This window comes from Pseudophryne corroboree, chromosome 3 (genome assembly GCF_028390025.1).
Source record: "Pseudophryne corroboree isolate aPseCor3 chromosome 3, aPseCor3.hap2, whole genome shotgun sequence".
In the NCBI taxonomy this organism is placed as follows: Eukaryota; Metazoa; Chordata; class Amphibia; order Anura; family Myobatrachidae; genus Pseudophryne; species Pseudophryne corroboree.
Genome location: NC_086446.1, coordinates 261220353 through 261235368, shown reverse-complemented (window position 1 = coordinate 261235368; position 15016 = coordinate 261220353). Strand labels below are relative to the sequence as shown.

The window sequence follows — 15016 nt, the reverse complement described above, 5'->3', positions numbered from 1 at the left end:
TCTGCTAGAAGGGTTTCAGACTTGGGTGCCTTATCCTGTAGGTCTTCCTTTCTGATTGGTGGATGGCTTTGGCAGCAGTGGTTATTTGTGCTACGATGCAGAGGTCTATGACGGTCACTAGATGACAGAGGTCGAAAACTGATAAGTTTTGGCTTTTGAATATTTCCTCAGTTTTGCATTGATGTTGAAACTATGAATTGAAGTGGCATTTATTGTGCTTGGATTAATATGGATATAAGTACTCTTTTCTCCACCATTGCCATCAGTATGGATTTTTAAAGTGTTTTTTGGAAACTAATAAAACTAATTTTTTTTTCTATATTATTTGAGTGCTCTTTTCCTGCAAAAAAAAAAAAAAATTATATATATATATATATATATATATATATATATATATATATATATATATATATATATATATATATATATATATATATATATATATATATATAATAGGCAATTTACGGCACTCCTGAGTCCTGTATATTAATGTAGCTGTTGATAATGGCCGGTGCCCTCCAAAAGGAAAACGGGAAAAGCCGGTACCTGACATAAAAAACATGCAGCGGCGGCACTCACGGCACTGAAGAAGTTCAAGTGGAATTTCTTCAGTGCCGTGAGTGCCGCCGCTGCATGTTTTTATATATATATATATATATATATATATATATATATATATATATATATATATATAAAACAATAGAAAAGTATTACAAAACAAAAGCTTTGTGGATGAAAAATGGCCACACTGTTTTCTACAGTGGTCCGGCTCCTGCCGCACCAAACAAAAAACGGAGTTCCCTGTGCCAGGAGGTGGGGGTTATAGGGAGGCTGGACCGATGCATGCTGGAAGCCCAAAAGTTTAATTGTTTGATACCTGATCCTCTGATGCCACCTACAACCCAATGAAAATCCTGTGGATACTACTATGGATCCTGAAGTAGAAAAATTCTATCTATCTATCTATCTATCTATCTATCAACACACACACATTTTATATCTTAACTCTCTAAACTACCTGCTACTCTGCCTTCACTTCAAGGGGACAAGATGATTTGATGTCATGAGTCATGATGTCAGTATCGCCCGCTCATGCATATGCACTACAAATAATATAAAGAAAAAGACAACTAAAACACGCAACAGGGCAAAAAAAAAAAAAAAAAAAAGCTATTGGTAATGAAGCACTTGCGGGCAAATTTAAACTGTGTTGAGTGCTGCCAGCTGAAATGGCCTACCCTAGTCTTCGCTTATACAGGGAGTTGGGATGGGTGGGTATTTAGCAAACAGAATATGAGAAAGACTTAGATGCAATAGTAAATTTAGTGTCTTCCTTTGGGTCACTGGAAAAATGTATACGATGACTGACAATTAGACTGTTTATTCATAATTTGGAAAGGGTATGCTACAGAGTACAATGTTTGTAAGGATTATTTTTGTGCTAATGAGTAGAATCAGACTTTCCCATATTCATTATACATAAGAATAAAGGGCTGATGCAGGGCGAGTGCCACACAAGTGTGCATAGTAGCAGAACAGTGAGGCCGCATATGTGTCCATACAGATAGGCATGATTATGCCACCTGGTAGACGTGACAGGAGTTTTTTTATGTAGGCCAAGTGGATGGGATGGGTGTGTTGCAATTGTGAACACATGCAGATAAAGCCTGTAAGTTGCAGGAACTGGCTTGATTCAGCAATTTCATCCTAAAGATTTAGAGACAATAACTTCATAGGAAAAAACAACTGGTACTTGATTTTTAGACAACCTCAGAGACACTTTGTGCTCCGTGCCTTAGTGATGTCAGTAGTTCACTGGAAACAGAATATTGTTACAGCTCACAACCTTTAAATAAATTAAAAGGAATAAACGCTACATCATGAAATGGGTCACCAGGGCAACACTAATTGAGGTCAAACAAGTCTGCAACCACCATTCTTAACACACTAGACGACTATTCTGGCCGATAACGGCAATTGTGAACGATAAATCGTTCACATCATCTAGTGTGTATGGCCCTACCAATCAACGATGCGCGCACCTGCGCTCGTTGATTGGAGGTCGGCGGTTGGCCGTGCAGCATGCTCAATGTGAGCAATGTCACTTGACAATGACATCGCTCATCACGGCACGTGTGTACGGAGCTGCGATGAGCGATGTTCACAATGTGACATTGCTCCTCCTCCCCGGCAGCGGCTACATTCTAGCTGAGCTGCTGATGGGAGCCGCAACCGCTCAGCCACCTCTCAGCGTCTCCCTCATAATTTCTTCCACTGACCCACCAATTAAGTTTTTTTCACCCACTGCACCACCAATTATATTTCCACTATGCCACCAACTTAATAAAAATTCATTATAATGGGTTCATAAATATATATATATATATATATATATATATATTTTATTTATGAACCCATTATAATGAATTTTTTATTAAGTTGGTGGCACAGTGGAAATTGGCGGGGCAGTGGGTGAAAAAAAACCACTTCATTGGTTCCCTTTCTACAGCCCTGCCCACACACCTGGAAATGCCTCCCCAATATTAAAATATGTAAAAAAAGGTGCCAATTCCAAAGATATCTTTCGTCTTTCAAATTATTCGAAAAATTGCTTTGTGTGTACACTCTATTTCGTTTGTCAGGGCTCTGGGAAGTTCAAGGGAAATTGCTCATCATCCACATTGGTCATGTATTCTAGTGTGTAGGGCCCTTTACACAATAACGGTATACTGTTTCAGTTCTGTGTTCCCTGCCCAGGTTAATACATAGCTCACCTTAATGGGCTCATTTTGTGTAAATTGTGTCATTTTTGTCATGGGACTCTTTGGTAAGCTTTAATTGCTCTTTGTGTAGCTTGCTCTCCCTTACTGTTCCCCAGAGCAAATCCCTTAACATACCATAGACTTCTCTGCAAGTGACAGTGTAGGGAACCTATCAGCATGCAGTTGTCTGTGTCGGTCTTACAAACAACAGAAGCCCACTGTAATGACTGATTACCCTCTCTTACCCTATCCCAATTAGGGAAAGAGAGGGTACAGTGTGGATTTTAAAAGTCTAGCATCAAAAGGTCATGCAAAACCCAAGATCTTCTGCATAGCACACTAGCGGTTATGCCTTCTGTCTATGGTTGGGTTGTGGTCTACAGTTGTTCCTGCTAAACCCAAGACTGCGAACTGCAACAATCAGGCTAGAGCAGTGATCACCAACCCATAACTCGTGAGCTACTGGTAACTCGCCGTAGTATTTTCGGTAGCTCACAGAGCGCACGGGCTTGGGCAGTCACTGGCACTCCTCCTCCCTTAATTTTTAATATGGTGCCGGCCGCCAGCCAATCAGAGCTCGCGGCGGCACCTGATTGGCTCACTCACCGGCACCATATTTTAAATGCCCGCCGCCACCGGAGACTCTGTCACCCTCACCGTAGCCGCTCACCGGACTTCACAGGAGAGGCACGTACTGCACTCTCCTCTCCTTCCGTCCCTCATACAGGAGGAGCAGCACCGGTGGCAGTAGAAGAAGCCAGCAAGGGTTGGCACTGTGTGGAGCACTGTATCAGACACGGGGGGGGGGGGGGGGGGCTTTTTATCTGGCGCTGGTGGGGGAATTGTATCTGGCGCTGGTATCTGGCACTTGGGGGGGGAATTGTATCTGGCACTGGGGGGGGGGATTGTATCTGGCACTGGGGGTGGATTTGTATCTGGCACTGGGGGTGGATTTGTATCTGGCACTGGGGGGGAATTGTATCTGGCACTGGTGGGGGAATTGTATCTGGCACTGGTGGGGGAATTGTATCTGGCATCGGTGGGGGCATTGTATCTGGCGCTGGTGGGGGAATTGTATCTGGCGCTGGTATCTGGCACTTGGGGGGGGAATTGTATCTGGCACTGGGGGGGGGGGGAATTGTATCTGGCACTGGGGGGGGGGATTGTATCTGGCACTGGGGGTGGATTTGTATCTGGCACTGGGGGTGGATTTGTATCTGGCACTGGGGGGGAATTGTATCTGGCACTGGTGGGGGAATTGTATCTGGCACTGGTGGGGGAATTGTATCTGGCATCGGTGGGGGCATTGTTTCTGGCACTGCTGGGGGGCATTATTTGTGTATCTGGCACTGCTGAGGGGAACTATTTGTGTATCTGGCACTACGCGGGGGGCATTACTTGCAGTTGTGAGGCCACACCCACTTTTGTGAGACCACACCCACTTTTGCAGGAACGCACGCGCATTGGGGGGGGGGGGGGTACCTCTTCAGAGGTTTTATTTTCCGAAAGTAGCTCACACCCCAATTAAGGTTGGAGACCATTGGTCTAGAGGAATCCAAAATTGGTGTCTAGAGCATTTCAATATTTCTATACTTTCTACCTGTATGCATTTACATGTGTCATTTATTACCAGCCTGTTTGGGCAGGGTTCCCACACACAGCAGCAAAGATGATAATACATTTGTACAATAAAAGATAAGGAAAAACCCTCACACTGAAACCAATATCACTATAAAATGAAAATAACCACAATGATGAAGAATGGAAGGCAGAATGTCGCACAGATCTGTTTCATTTAACGAGACCCTAAAGGATGCTTGAGTGTGGTCTCAGGGGAAAAGGAGCAGGCTACTGATAGGAAACACACTAACGCTTGCTTGGAAACACAACCTTGCTAGTTACTGTCTAACACTACACCCACAACTAAATGGTTTGTGTTCTGGGACTTCTGCAGCGGAAAAAGGATTTTATCTCGGTTCTAAGAAAACTAAAAATACTCATATGAAAAGCAGAAGGTAAGTGGGCACATGTGTGTTTGTAACATAATTCAACAAAGCTAAAATGTTCAATTAGCAACACCTAGTTAAACTAGATTTATCTAATATTACCAATGTCTAAGTGACAGTTATTTTATTATGAATCGTCAAGACACTGGCCTAGGGATGTCATCACTTATTCGGTGGTCAGTGATGAAAAAGTATTTTAACTAATTTTAGACTTCTATAAATAATCTGGGACCTGAGCAGTATAGAAATGTATCTGTACCCTGTGCTTTTAGAGCACAAGAAAGCAACCATATGGTAAATAACAGTAAAGTAGAATGAATAATAGCTAGAGGGCATTAAGTACTTATCTGTAACAATGCAAGTAACAGTTCCAAGATGTAATACAGAATGGCCGGTAATCTGTAACCATGCAAGTAACAGTTCTGAGATGTAATACAGAGTGACCGGTTATCTGTAACCATATATAGAAGAAGCAAGTGTTGGTATTTATCTGTGTCCAGGGCGCGTAAAAAAAGAAAAAGGTAATGAAACTTAACACATCCCTTGTCAAATGGGTATATGATGTCTTCTCCAGATTATGCAGGCCTATGAGTTCTTTCGTTCAGGTGAATCTTCTCGTTATAAATGGCTCCCAGTTCATGTCAAAATGGAGAGAAATAAGAGAGAAAAGAAATGTGTAGCACCGTTTACAACAGCTAGAATCGAGAATTCCACACAATGAAAGTTTTTAAGGGCGTACCCCACTCACACAGAAACAAGTAAGTGGGTTCCCGTAAAGGTATCTTTATTGCTAGTTTTTTTCTCCAATCCCCTCAGGTTAGGTTCACGTAATTAAGCGTGCCTGAATCTCACACCACATGGGGTACTGTAAACACGTAGGGGTAGTGTCTGAGGCAATTTCAATGCGTACCCTCACTTACACAGAGCAAAGCCAGAACATTCATATAACGGTTTCTTTATATCAACAAAAATCCTCAGGTGCGTACCCCAACTCACTCAGTAAACGATGAATGACTCCTATAAAGGTTATCTGTAACCATGCAAGTAATAGTTCTGAGATGTAATACAGAGTGACCAGTTATCTGTAACCATGCAAGTAACAGTTCTGAGATGTAATACAGAGTGACCGGTTATCTGTAACCATGCAAGTAATAGTTCTGAGATGTAATACAGAGTGACCAGTTATCTGTAACCATGCAAGTAACAGTTCTGAGATGTAATACAGAGTGACCGGTTATCTGTAACCATGCAAGTAACAGTTCTGAGATGTAATACAGAGTGACCGGTTATCTGTAACCATGCAAGTAACAGTTCTGAGATGTAATACAGAGTGGCCGGTTATCTGTAACCATGCAAGTAATAGTTCTGAAATGTAATACAGAGTGGCCGGTTATCTGTAACCATGCAAGTAATAGTTCTGAGATGTAATACAGAGTGACCAGTTATCTGTAACCATGCAAGTAACAGTTCTGAGATGTAATACAGAGTGGCCGGTTATCTGTAACCATGCAAGTAACTGTTCTGAGATGTAATACAGAGTGACCGGTTATCTGTAACCATGCAAGTAACAGTTCTGAGATGTAATACAGAGTGACCGGTTATCTGTAACCATGCAAGTAATAGTTCTGAAATGTAATATAGAGTGACCGGTTATCTGTAACCATGCAAGTAACTGTTCTGAGATGTAATACAGAGTGACCGGTTATCTGTAACCATGCAAGTAACAGTTCTGAGATGTAATACAGAGTGGCCGGTTATCTGTAACCATGCAAGTAACTGTTCTGAGATGTAATACAGAGTGACCGGTTATCTGTAACCATGCAAGTAACTGTTCTGAGATGTAATACAGAGTGACCGGTTATCTGTAACCATGCAAGTAACAGTTCTGAGATGTAATACAGAGTGACCGGTTATCTGTAACCATGCAAGTAATAGTTCTGAAATGTAATATAGAGTGACCGGTTATCTGTAACCATGCAAGTAATAGTTCTGAGATGTAATACAGAGTGACCGGTTATCTGTAACCATGCAAGTAACTGTTCTGAGATGTAATACAGAGTGGCCGGTTATCTGTAACCATGCAAGTAACAGTTCTGCAATGTAATACAGAGCGGCCGGTTTGTTAGCAGTTGGGCAAAACCATGTGCACTGCAGGTGGGGCAGTGAGAGTTAGATTTGGGTGGGGTGTGTTCAAACTGAAATCTAAATTGCAGTGTAAAAATAAAGCAGCCAGTATTTACCCTGCTCAGAAACAAAATAACCCACCCAAATCTAATTCTATAGGGGTCATGCCGAGTTGATCGCTAGCTGCCGCTGTTTGCAGTGCAGCGATCAGGCTAAAAATTGGCATTTCTGCACATGCGTATGCACCGCAATGCGCACGCGCGACGTACGGGTACAAAGGAATTTGTTGTTTTGCACAGTTCTAACAAAGTTTTCAGTCGCACTGACGGCCGCAAGAAGATTGACAGGAAAAGGGCGTTTCTGGGTGTCAACTGACCGTTTTCAGGGAGTGTTTGCAAAAACGCAGGCGTGTCTGAAAGGACGCAGGCGTGGCTGGGCGTTCGCTGGGCGGGTGTATGACGTCAAATCCGGACACGAATAGGCTGCAGTGATCGCAAGCACTGAGTAGGTTCAGAGCTACTCAGAAACTGCACAAACTGTTTTTGCAGAGCTCGGCTGCACATGCTTTCGCACTTCTGCTAAGCTAAAATACACTCCCCAGTGGGCGGCGGCATAGCGTTTGCACGGCTGCTAAAACTAGCTAACGAGCGATCATCTCGGAATGACCCCCATTATACGGCCAATCTGACTGATCTAATGGGACACCATTACCACGGGTCAGACACTGACACATACAGCTGCACACAACAAGTAACTGATCCAAAATACAAATCAATATTGATTAGTGGCCTTAGAGGATATACACAATATGATTTGTGGCCACTCAGGTCTAAAACACCTTAAAGGGGTGACTGAGTCTCAGAGTAACATGAGCCAGGGTTGAGAAAACACACACTGCAGTAAGTTTGCATTACAAACTGAAACTTGTAACATTGCAGCTGTCTCGATTTTATAATTATATCATCTGCTTTTAACTTTCCTATTATTCCAGTTTATATACAAAATATTGACAGAATGAAAAGTACTTTTACCTTCTTTTCAATAATCAGCCAGTAATAATGTTATGTTAATCACAGCCAGCAATACTCAGAGTGCAACAACTGCCATAGGATGGCTCATTGAGTGTAAGACACATAAGTAGAATACAGGGAAGAAAGATGTAATCATAGCTGTGAAAGAACCAAACCTAAAGGCCCATACACACTGGGCGATTTTGAGCTGAAAGCAGCTCACTTTTGGTGTGTTGAGATGCTTTGTGTACAAAACCGCCCAGTGTGTATGACCCGGCGATGAGCGCTGAAGTCAGCTCCCGCTTCATCGCCGGCGGCCAGCGTTCATCTGCTGGTATTATGCACTGAGCGATTTTCAGCCCAGCGATGTCAGCCATCATCGCTGTGCATACACGCCCAGTGTGTATTCACCTTCAGTCTCAGCATTTGCAGACCAAGAACTCCCACAAGCCTTATTTGGTCAAACTGACTATTCTGAACAGATTAGATATAACCAAGCACAGTCTGCTCCATCTTGCTATCAAAGCCTCTAATACAGTATCTTAATTGGCCCTCAAAAGTCAGTGACTAGCATGTGCAGAAATCAGGGCAGGTTCTAGACCTTGTAGCGCCCCAAATCCCTTCCCCCCACGACAGTTGGTGCACGCCGATGGTAGGCGTCCCAAAACAGGGGCGTGGCTTCTTCATAGGGAAGGACCACAGTTATCCCCCTGTACTTGTGCCCCCAGTAGCTGTGCCCCCAGTAAATTTTCCCACAGTAGCTGTTCCCCCTGTAGCAGTGCCCCCTGTAGCTGTGCCCCCAGTAGGGGGCTGCCCCTGTAGTAGTGCCCCCAGTAGCTGTGCCCCCAGTTAATTTGCCCCCAGTAGCAGTGCTCCCTTTAGTAGTGCCCCCTGTAGCTGTGCCCCTTGTAAGGGGCTGCCCCCGTAGTGGTGCCCCCAGTAGCTGTGCCCCCTGTAGTAGCGCCGCTTTGAAACCCTAAAAAAAACAAAAACAAACAAAAACCAATACTTACCAGCCTCGCTCCTGCTTCCGGACCGCTGCTGCTGTTGTCTCCGGCTCCTCTCTATGGGAGAGACGTTATGACGTCTTTCCCATAGCAGCGCCGCACTGACACTAGGGGTCAATTTTGACCTCTAGCGTCAGTCAGCAGTGACGCCGGCTGCGTGCGCCCGCAGCAGCCGGGAGCCGGGGAGCAGGTGTGGAGGGAGAGTGGATTAGTAGTGGCTCTTGCCACGGTGGCGGCGCCCTCAGGGTGGCGGCGCCACGGGCAAAAAGCCTGCTTGCCCGTGGCAAGAGCAAACTACTGGCAGAAATAAGCCAGAATATGGTAAGCAACTTATTTCCTGCGGCAAGAACGCGGTTCTGACATCCAAGGTCATATAAATCAGCAATTCAGTCTATAGAGGAAGTGTTAGAAGCACTGAATTAAAGAGGAACACTATATACTTGCGGCTCTGCAGCCAGTCAGTTTGTGCAAACGTTAGTGAAATAGGCTTCGATCAGCTATAAAATGGCTGGTTTCATTTCCTATAAAAACAGGTAAAAATGGAAAAAGGCAAAGAAGCAGAAATCACAGGGAAAATGGTGCAGCAATAATTTCCCGATAAATTGCGCATGCGCAGTATAGACATCCCCGGAAAACAATGCCCAGGTGCGATGTTCCTGGAGATCGGTACGTGCACAGTAGACTCTGGCACAAAGACAGTCTACCGCACTGCTTTCTGCAGAATGTCGACGTTTCACATGCCCCCATTGTTAACATGTCGAAATCATAACTGTCAACTCTATTAATCAAATACAATACATAACCAAAGTAAAAATTTGATCAATAAAATAGAGAACAGATTAAATAAAAATGTGTGGGTAAAAAGTCAAATCTAAGACATCATAGCCAAGAGGACAGTTTTACTTCTAATCTCCATCAGATACTAACCATACACAGTATCCAGACAAACACGGGAACAATTCAATTCAGCAGGATGTACCGCTGCACACACATCCGCTATATCACCGTGTACCTCTAACGGGTGAGATAAAAAAGCAGTAATGCAGTTCACCACAAGAATTAGACAGCAACAGATGACCACACACACATGCAGGCAGCAATAATCTCCTGTCCATCTTGGATGGATTATTTACTGTCTGGGCCATACTTAAGGGGTAATTCTGAGTTGATCGCAGCAGCAAGTTTGTTAGCAATTGGGCAAAACCATATGCACTGCAGGGGGTGCAGATATAACATGTGCAGAGAGAATAAGATTTCAGTGGGTTATTTTGTTTCTCTGCAGGGTAAATACTGGCTGCTTTATTTTTACACTGCAAATTAGATTGCAGATTGAACACACCACACCCAAATCTAAAACTATCTCTGCACATGTTATATTTGCCCCCCCCCCTGCAGTGCACATGGTTTTGCCCAACTGCTAACATACTTGCTTCTGCGATCAACTCAGAATTAGGCCCTTAAGCCGGTGAAAGGAAGCACAGATATGAGTCCTGCGAGTTACACCTGTGACTCACCAGAATTGGTTTTGCCTTTTACAATACTGCTGCTTTAAAAATGTGGGCTATCACGTGGGAATTGTGGCTGCATCTCGCTGGCTATTACATAGTACTTGTGTTTATTAAACGTATGGTTAAAAACAGCAAGTACTAGATTTTACAAATGATACTTTACAACATGTCAACTGTTCTCCCCACAGATAAATGATAATCTGCTATAAGGCTTCAAGAGGGTGTAGGCGCTAAGGATTTCCTGTACACAGACACATTCCTAGAATGTGTAAAACTATTACAGTGGTACTGAGAATACCACAGTTGCCAGTGCTTTATTTGAAATAAACTTTCTTTCTTTCTTTCCCATGTAGGATTTCCAACAAAGGATGTTAAATAATTTGTGGGAGGGAAAACCATGAGCTTTCTATGTTGTACAAAGTCAAGCTTTGTGTTATGTGCCGGCCTCTGTATTGTCTTGTTAGCAATTAATAGCATTAATCAGCAAGAGGAGCGGATGGACGTTGAAAAAGAAGTCAAGGAATGCGGCTTTTATCCAGGAGAACTGTGCAGAGCACTGTTTGAGGGGAAGCCCGCAGCTCTGGTGGTGGGGAATTTCTGCCAGGATGCTCTGCTTCTGCCCAGAAACAAGGAGCTTGTCAATCTTCAGTCTACAAGCAACTGTTCCACCATGATACAAGAGCTACACTTTATAACAAAGCCGCTGTCTGAAGAGGAAGCAGGCTACCCCCTGGCTTATATCATAACCATACACAAAAAGTTGGACATGTTTGTGAAACTTTTATCCGCCATCTATGCTCCTCAGAATGTCTACTGCATACACATTGACCAAAAGTCCCCCAAGGTATACAGCCAAGCTGTGCAGAGGCTGGCCAGCTGCTTCCGAAACGTTTTTATATCTTCAAGACAGGAGACTGTTGTGTACGCAGGTATTTCACGCCTACAAGCGGATATCAACTGCATGGAGGACCTAGTACGCTCCGATGTTCCATGGAAGCATGTTATCAATGTTTGTGGGCAAGACTTTCCTATTAAAACTAACAGAGAAATTGTACAGTATCTAAAAAGCAAATGGAACGGCAGAAATCTGACGCCAGGTGTGATACAGCCGCAGCATATGAAATACCGGACACGATTCACTTACAAAGAATTTGTTCACATGGAAAAGTCATATGTATATCCAACCAAAGAAGAGAAAGAAAGTCCACCTCACAACATCACCCTGTACTTTGGTACAGCTTATTACGCCCTCACAAGGGACTTTGTGCTGTTTGTAATATCAGACAAGCGTGCAAAAGATCTTCTTGAGTGGTCAAAGGACTCGTACAGTCCAGATGAGCACTACTGGGTGACTCTTAACAGGATGAAAGGTAAGAGAATTTGAGTATAATTAAACAGGAATGAATGCTGATATTATTGGAGGTCTAACCAGTCTATTATGTAACTCATATGTCACCCGATTAAGCAGTTTTTGACCAATCTGAGCCAACATTACTCTATGTAAAGCCAAAACAACCACTGAGACTGAACAAACTCAAACTGCGTTCTCTAGCAAAGGCCTGCACAACAAAATCTAGTTAACAGATGAACACAATTGCATATGTAAGCGTTTATCTGTCAACCTTACCATTGGAACATATATTATCCAGTCATTAGGCTTGTTTGTTAAACAATCAGATCTGTGCAATATGACTCACCAACTGTTTGGCCAATCATGCATTTAATTATGCAAGGCCTGTTGTAGTCTGAGTTAAAAGCTAAGAATTGACTTAATTCAAACAACATCTTCTTATAAATACCTTAAAACAAAGTCTGAAACTTGACACAGATGAACAGCTTCTGAAAAATACTGGTGGCTCGTACATTTAAATACAAGTTTATTTTCTCCATTGCTGACAGAATGACTGTATTAGATTATCTGTTCCAGTTTCTGGTCCTTTCAACTATGGGAGTATAGGTAAATAAGAAATCTTAAAGTGTTTGGCCAATACTCTAGGGCATGTTCATGCAGAAATGCATTCTGTATTACATAATAATCTAAAGAGGGGCTAGATAAAGGTTATTATTATACATTACAAACAAGGATAGTATATTACAAATGTAAATGAGCTTTTGGGACTTTTTTTTATATATTACAGGTGTCCCAGGCTCCACACCCAATGCTGGATGGGAGGGGAACATCAGAGCTATTAAATGGAGGGATCAGCAGGGGGTCTCCCACTCTGGTTGCAATGGTAAGCATTTATCTTCACATTTATGTTCATTCATTAGAAAACATTCACCATTGCAGAGGATGAGACATAATTTAATCCAGAAACATATAATATACCTCAATACTGGAATGGGCGTCAGGATGACATTATAAACTGGTGCCACATGAATGGCTGAAGTTTAACAATGTCAGGCCATTTGCAGTTGAGACCAAGTGGCTGGACCAGAATCAGACCACACAGGGGCCTGTTACTGTGGCCAGAAGCATATAATGGTCATCTCTCAATAGTTACAAACTCTCCAGGTAATGATCAGACTTATTTTGATTAGCGTACGTCTCATGTGAGGACAGTTAAAGAGTCTTTTATTTTATTTCAAACTCAGCAACTCCTTAATCATTCACATCAGTCCTTGCCCAATCCAATCTATACATACCTACTGTATTTATACCACCTTTTCCACTGTCTTCAAAAACCCAGGTATTTGCACGTGAACGGAAATTGACCCGGGTTTTTGCTCAGTGGAATGGCTACACATGTGTCCAGTAATACAGCAATCCAACCCTGGTAACTAGAAGGGTTTTACCTGGCAAGGACCCAGGTAAACTGCAGTGTAAACGGACGACCTGGGTCCAGTTTGCAGCATGGGGGAGCCGCATTCCAATGCAAGGAGATTATGTAATCTTCAAACACTTGCACTGCTCCTGTGTGTGAATGGCGCTGATCTGGGAATAACTGTGGGATCTATTCCCATAGTTGTTCCATATTGTGGAGAAGTGAGCCTGTTGAGAAGTTGCCCATGGCAACCAATCAGCTACTCCATTCAATTGTATACTTCAATGCTGATTGATTGCCATGGGCAAGTTCTCCACTGGCTCACTTCTCCTCACTTTTCACAGCTTCATGAATAGACCCCTTAGTTACAAATCCCAGGTGTAAAAGGAGTATTATTGAAGTGTACTAACACATACACAATACAGTATACTCCGGATGTGGACTAGAGACAATAGGTCTGTGACAACTTTAGAGGAGAGGCAAAGCAGAGCAGCATACAGTAGGATTGAACAGAAGATAGGGAGCAGGCAGGCAACTCCTGCAAAACTACATGTAGGCTACTACAGTCTCATGTACCACAAACAATGGAATAAAAGTAAATATGTAGTAGCAAAACAGAGATGCTTTTTAAAATATATTAATACAGGTATTCAGACTAACTGGTCTCTCTCTTTCAAGGCCATTATGTCCGAGACATCTGTGTATATGGACTTGGAGACCTGCAGTGGCTGACTAAATCACCTCATTTATTTGCTAACAAATTCGATCCAAGCCAATATCCACTAGTCACCGACTGCTTGGAAAGACATTACAGGCTTAAAGTTCTAAAGGAAGCAGATGTGCCTATGGAAAAGAACTGGTATTTTGAAGACGAGTATTCCAAGAGGACAGAAACATGACAACAGACACAAAGATATCCTGCAATACATGCAGTCCAAAATGAAAACATGTCCGAGTTTCCAGGAGGAATGCAATACTGTATTTGACTAAGTGACAATGTGCAAATTACAGACTGATTTGGAACATGTTGACTATTTGCATGGGAGATCGTGTAGGACATGTACAGAACATGAGATGTTGTAATGAAAGCTATACATGATCAGCTCTCAAGAGTAATAGTATTTCTGTAACTTTCTCTGCAACATGCTAATAAAGTGAAGATCATACAGCAGAGCCTGGCCGACATCTGCATCCATGCATTTTCCAAGCAAGCTAACCTACAATTAGAACACATATGTAGATATCAATGCAGGACAGGGGCTCGACTTATTCGCTTTATTACATACCCTTTAGAGTCATACATACAAGTTCAGTGAGATGTTTCCAACAGAAGGAGGAAGGTAATTGGCCTGAGTGGGCACCTTTTATTTTATATACTAGTGTACTCCATACTTTAATACAATGGTCTCAAATAAAGAGTGGTGCCATGCGAGTTCTAAATAACTATTCTGAAAGCCTTCATCAGGCCTGGCCAAGCTATGGATCTCCAGCTGTTGTGAGACTACACATCCTAGCGTGCCCTGCCACAGTTTTAGCATTCCCTAATAGCAAAACTGTGGTAGGGCATGCTGCGACTTGTAGATTCATAATAGCCAGAGAGGCACAGGTTGGCATGGCCTGGCCTAGATGGAAACAATTATTTAAAGATCATTTTAAATAAGTAAATGCACAGGAAATTGCCTGTTATTTCCAAACAGAATTTATTGACACAGAATGAACTGAAGTGATGACCTGGATCCATAAAGAATAATGTACTATTAACAAAGGATATTGGGAGAACATGACTGATGGGCCACAGCTGTATTAAAGTACCCCCATGCTTCTCATACCACCG

The 15016-nt window shown here is 42.7% G+C and overlaps 2 protein-coding genes across 3 annotated transcripts in view; one reads left to right on the top strand and one right to left on the bottom strand.

The window, feature by feature from the left end:
- The window catches only part of RTF2 (replication termination factor 2), a 64536-nt gene that overhangs the window by 28439 nt on the left and 21081 nt on the right, over positions 1-15016 (bottom strand). The gene's annotated exons all lie outside the window — the stretch shown is intronic.
- On the top strand, positions 10714-14619 carry LOC135055228 (beta-1,3-galactosyl-O-glycosyl-glycoprotein beta-1,6-N-acetylglucosaminyltransferase 7-like). The gene is made up of 3 exons (XM_063959031.1): positions 10714-11787; positions 12556-12651; positions 13861-14619. Exons 1-3 carry the CDS (start codon positions 10815-10817, stop codon positions 14079-14081), a joined length of 1290 nt encoding a protein of 429 aa, XP_063815101.1. The 5' UTR covers positions 10714-10814; the 3' UTR covers positions 14082-14619.

Coding starts and splice junctions, on each gene's coding strand:
- LOC135055228 (XM_063959031.1), top strand. CDS start 10,815: ATGAGCTTTCTATGTTGTACAAAGTCAAGCTTTGTGTTATGTGCCGGC. Junction 11,788..12,555: donor GACTCTTAACAGGATGAAAG/GTAAGAGAATTT, acceptor TATATATTACAG/GTGTCCCAGGCTCCACACCC. Junction 12,652..13,860: donor CTCCCACTCTGGTTGCAATG/GTAAGCATTTAT, acceptor CTCTCTTTCAAG/GCCATTATGTCCGAGACATC.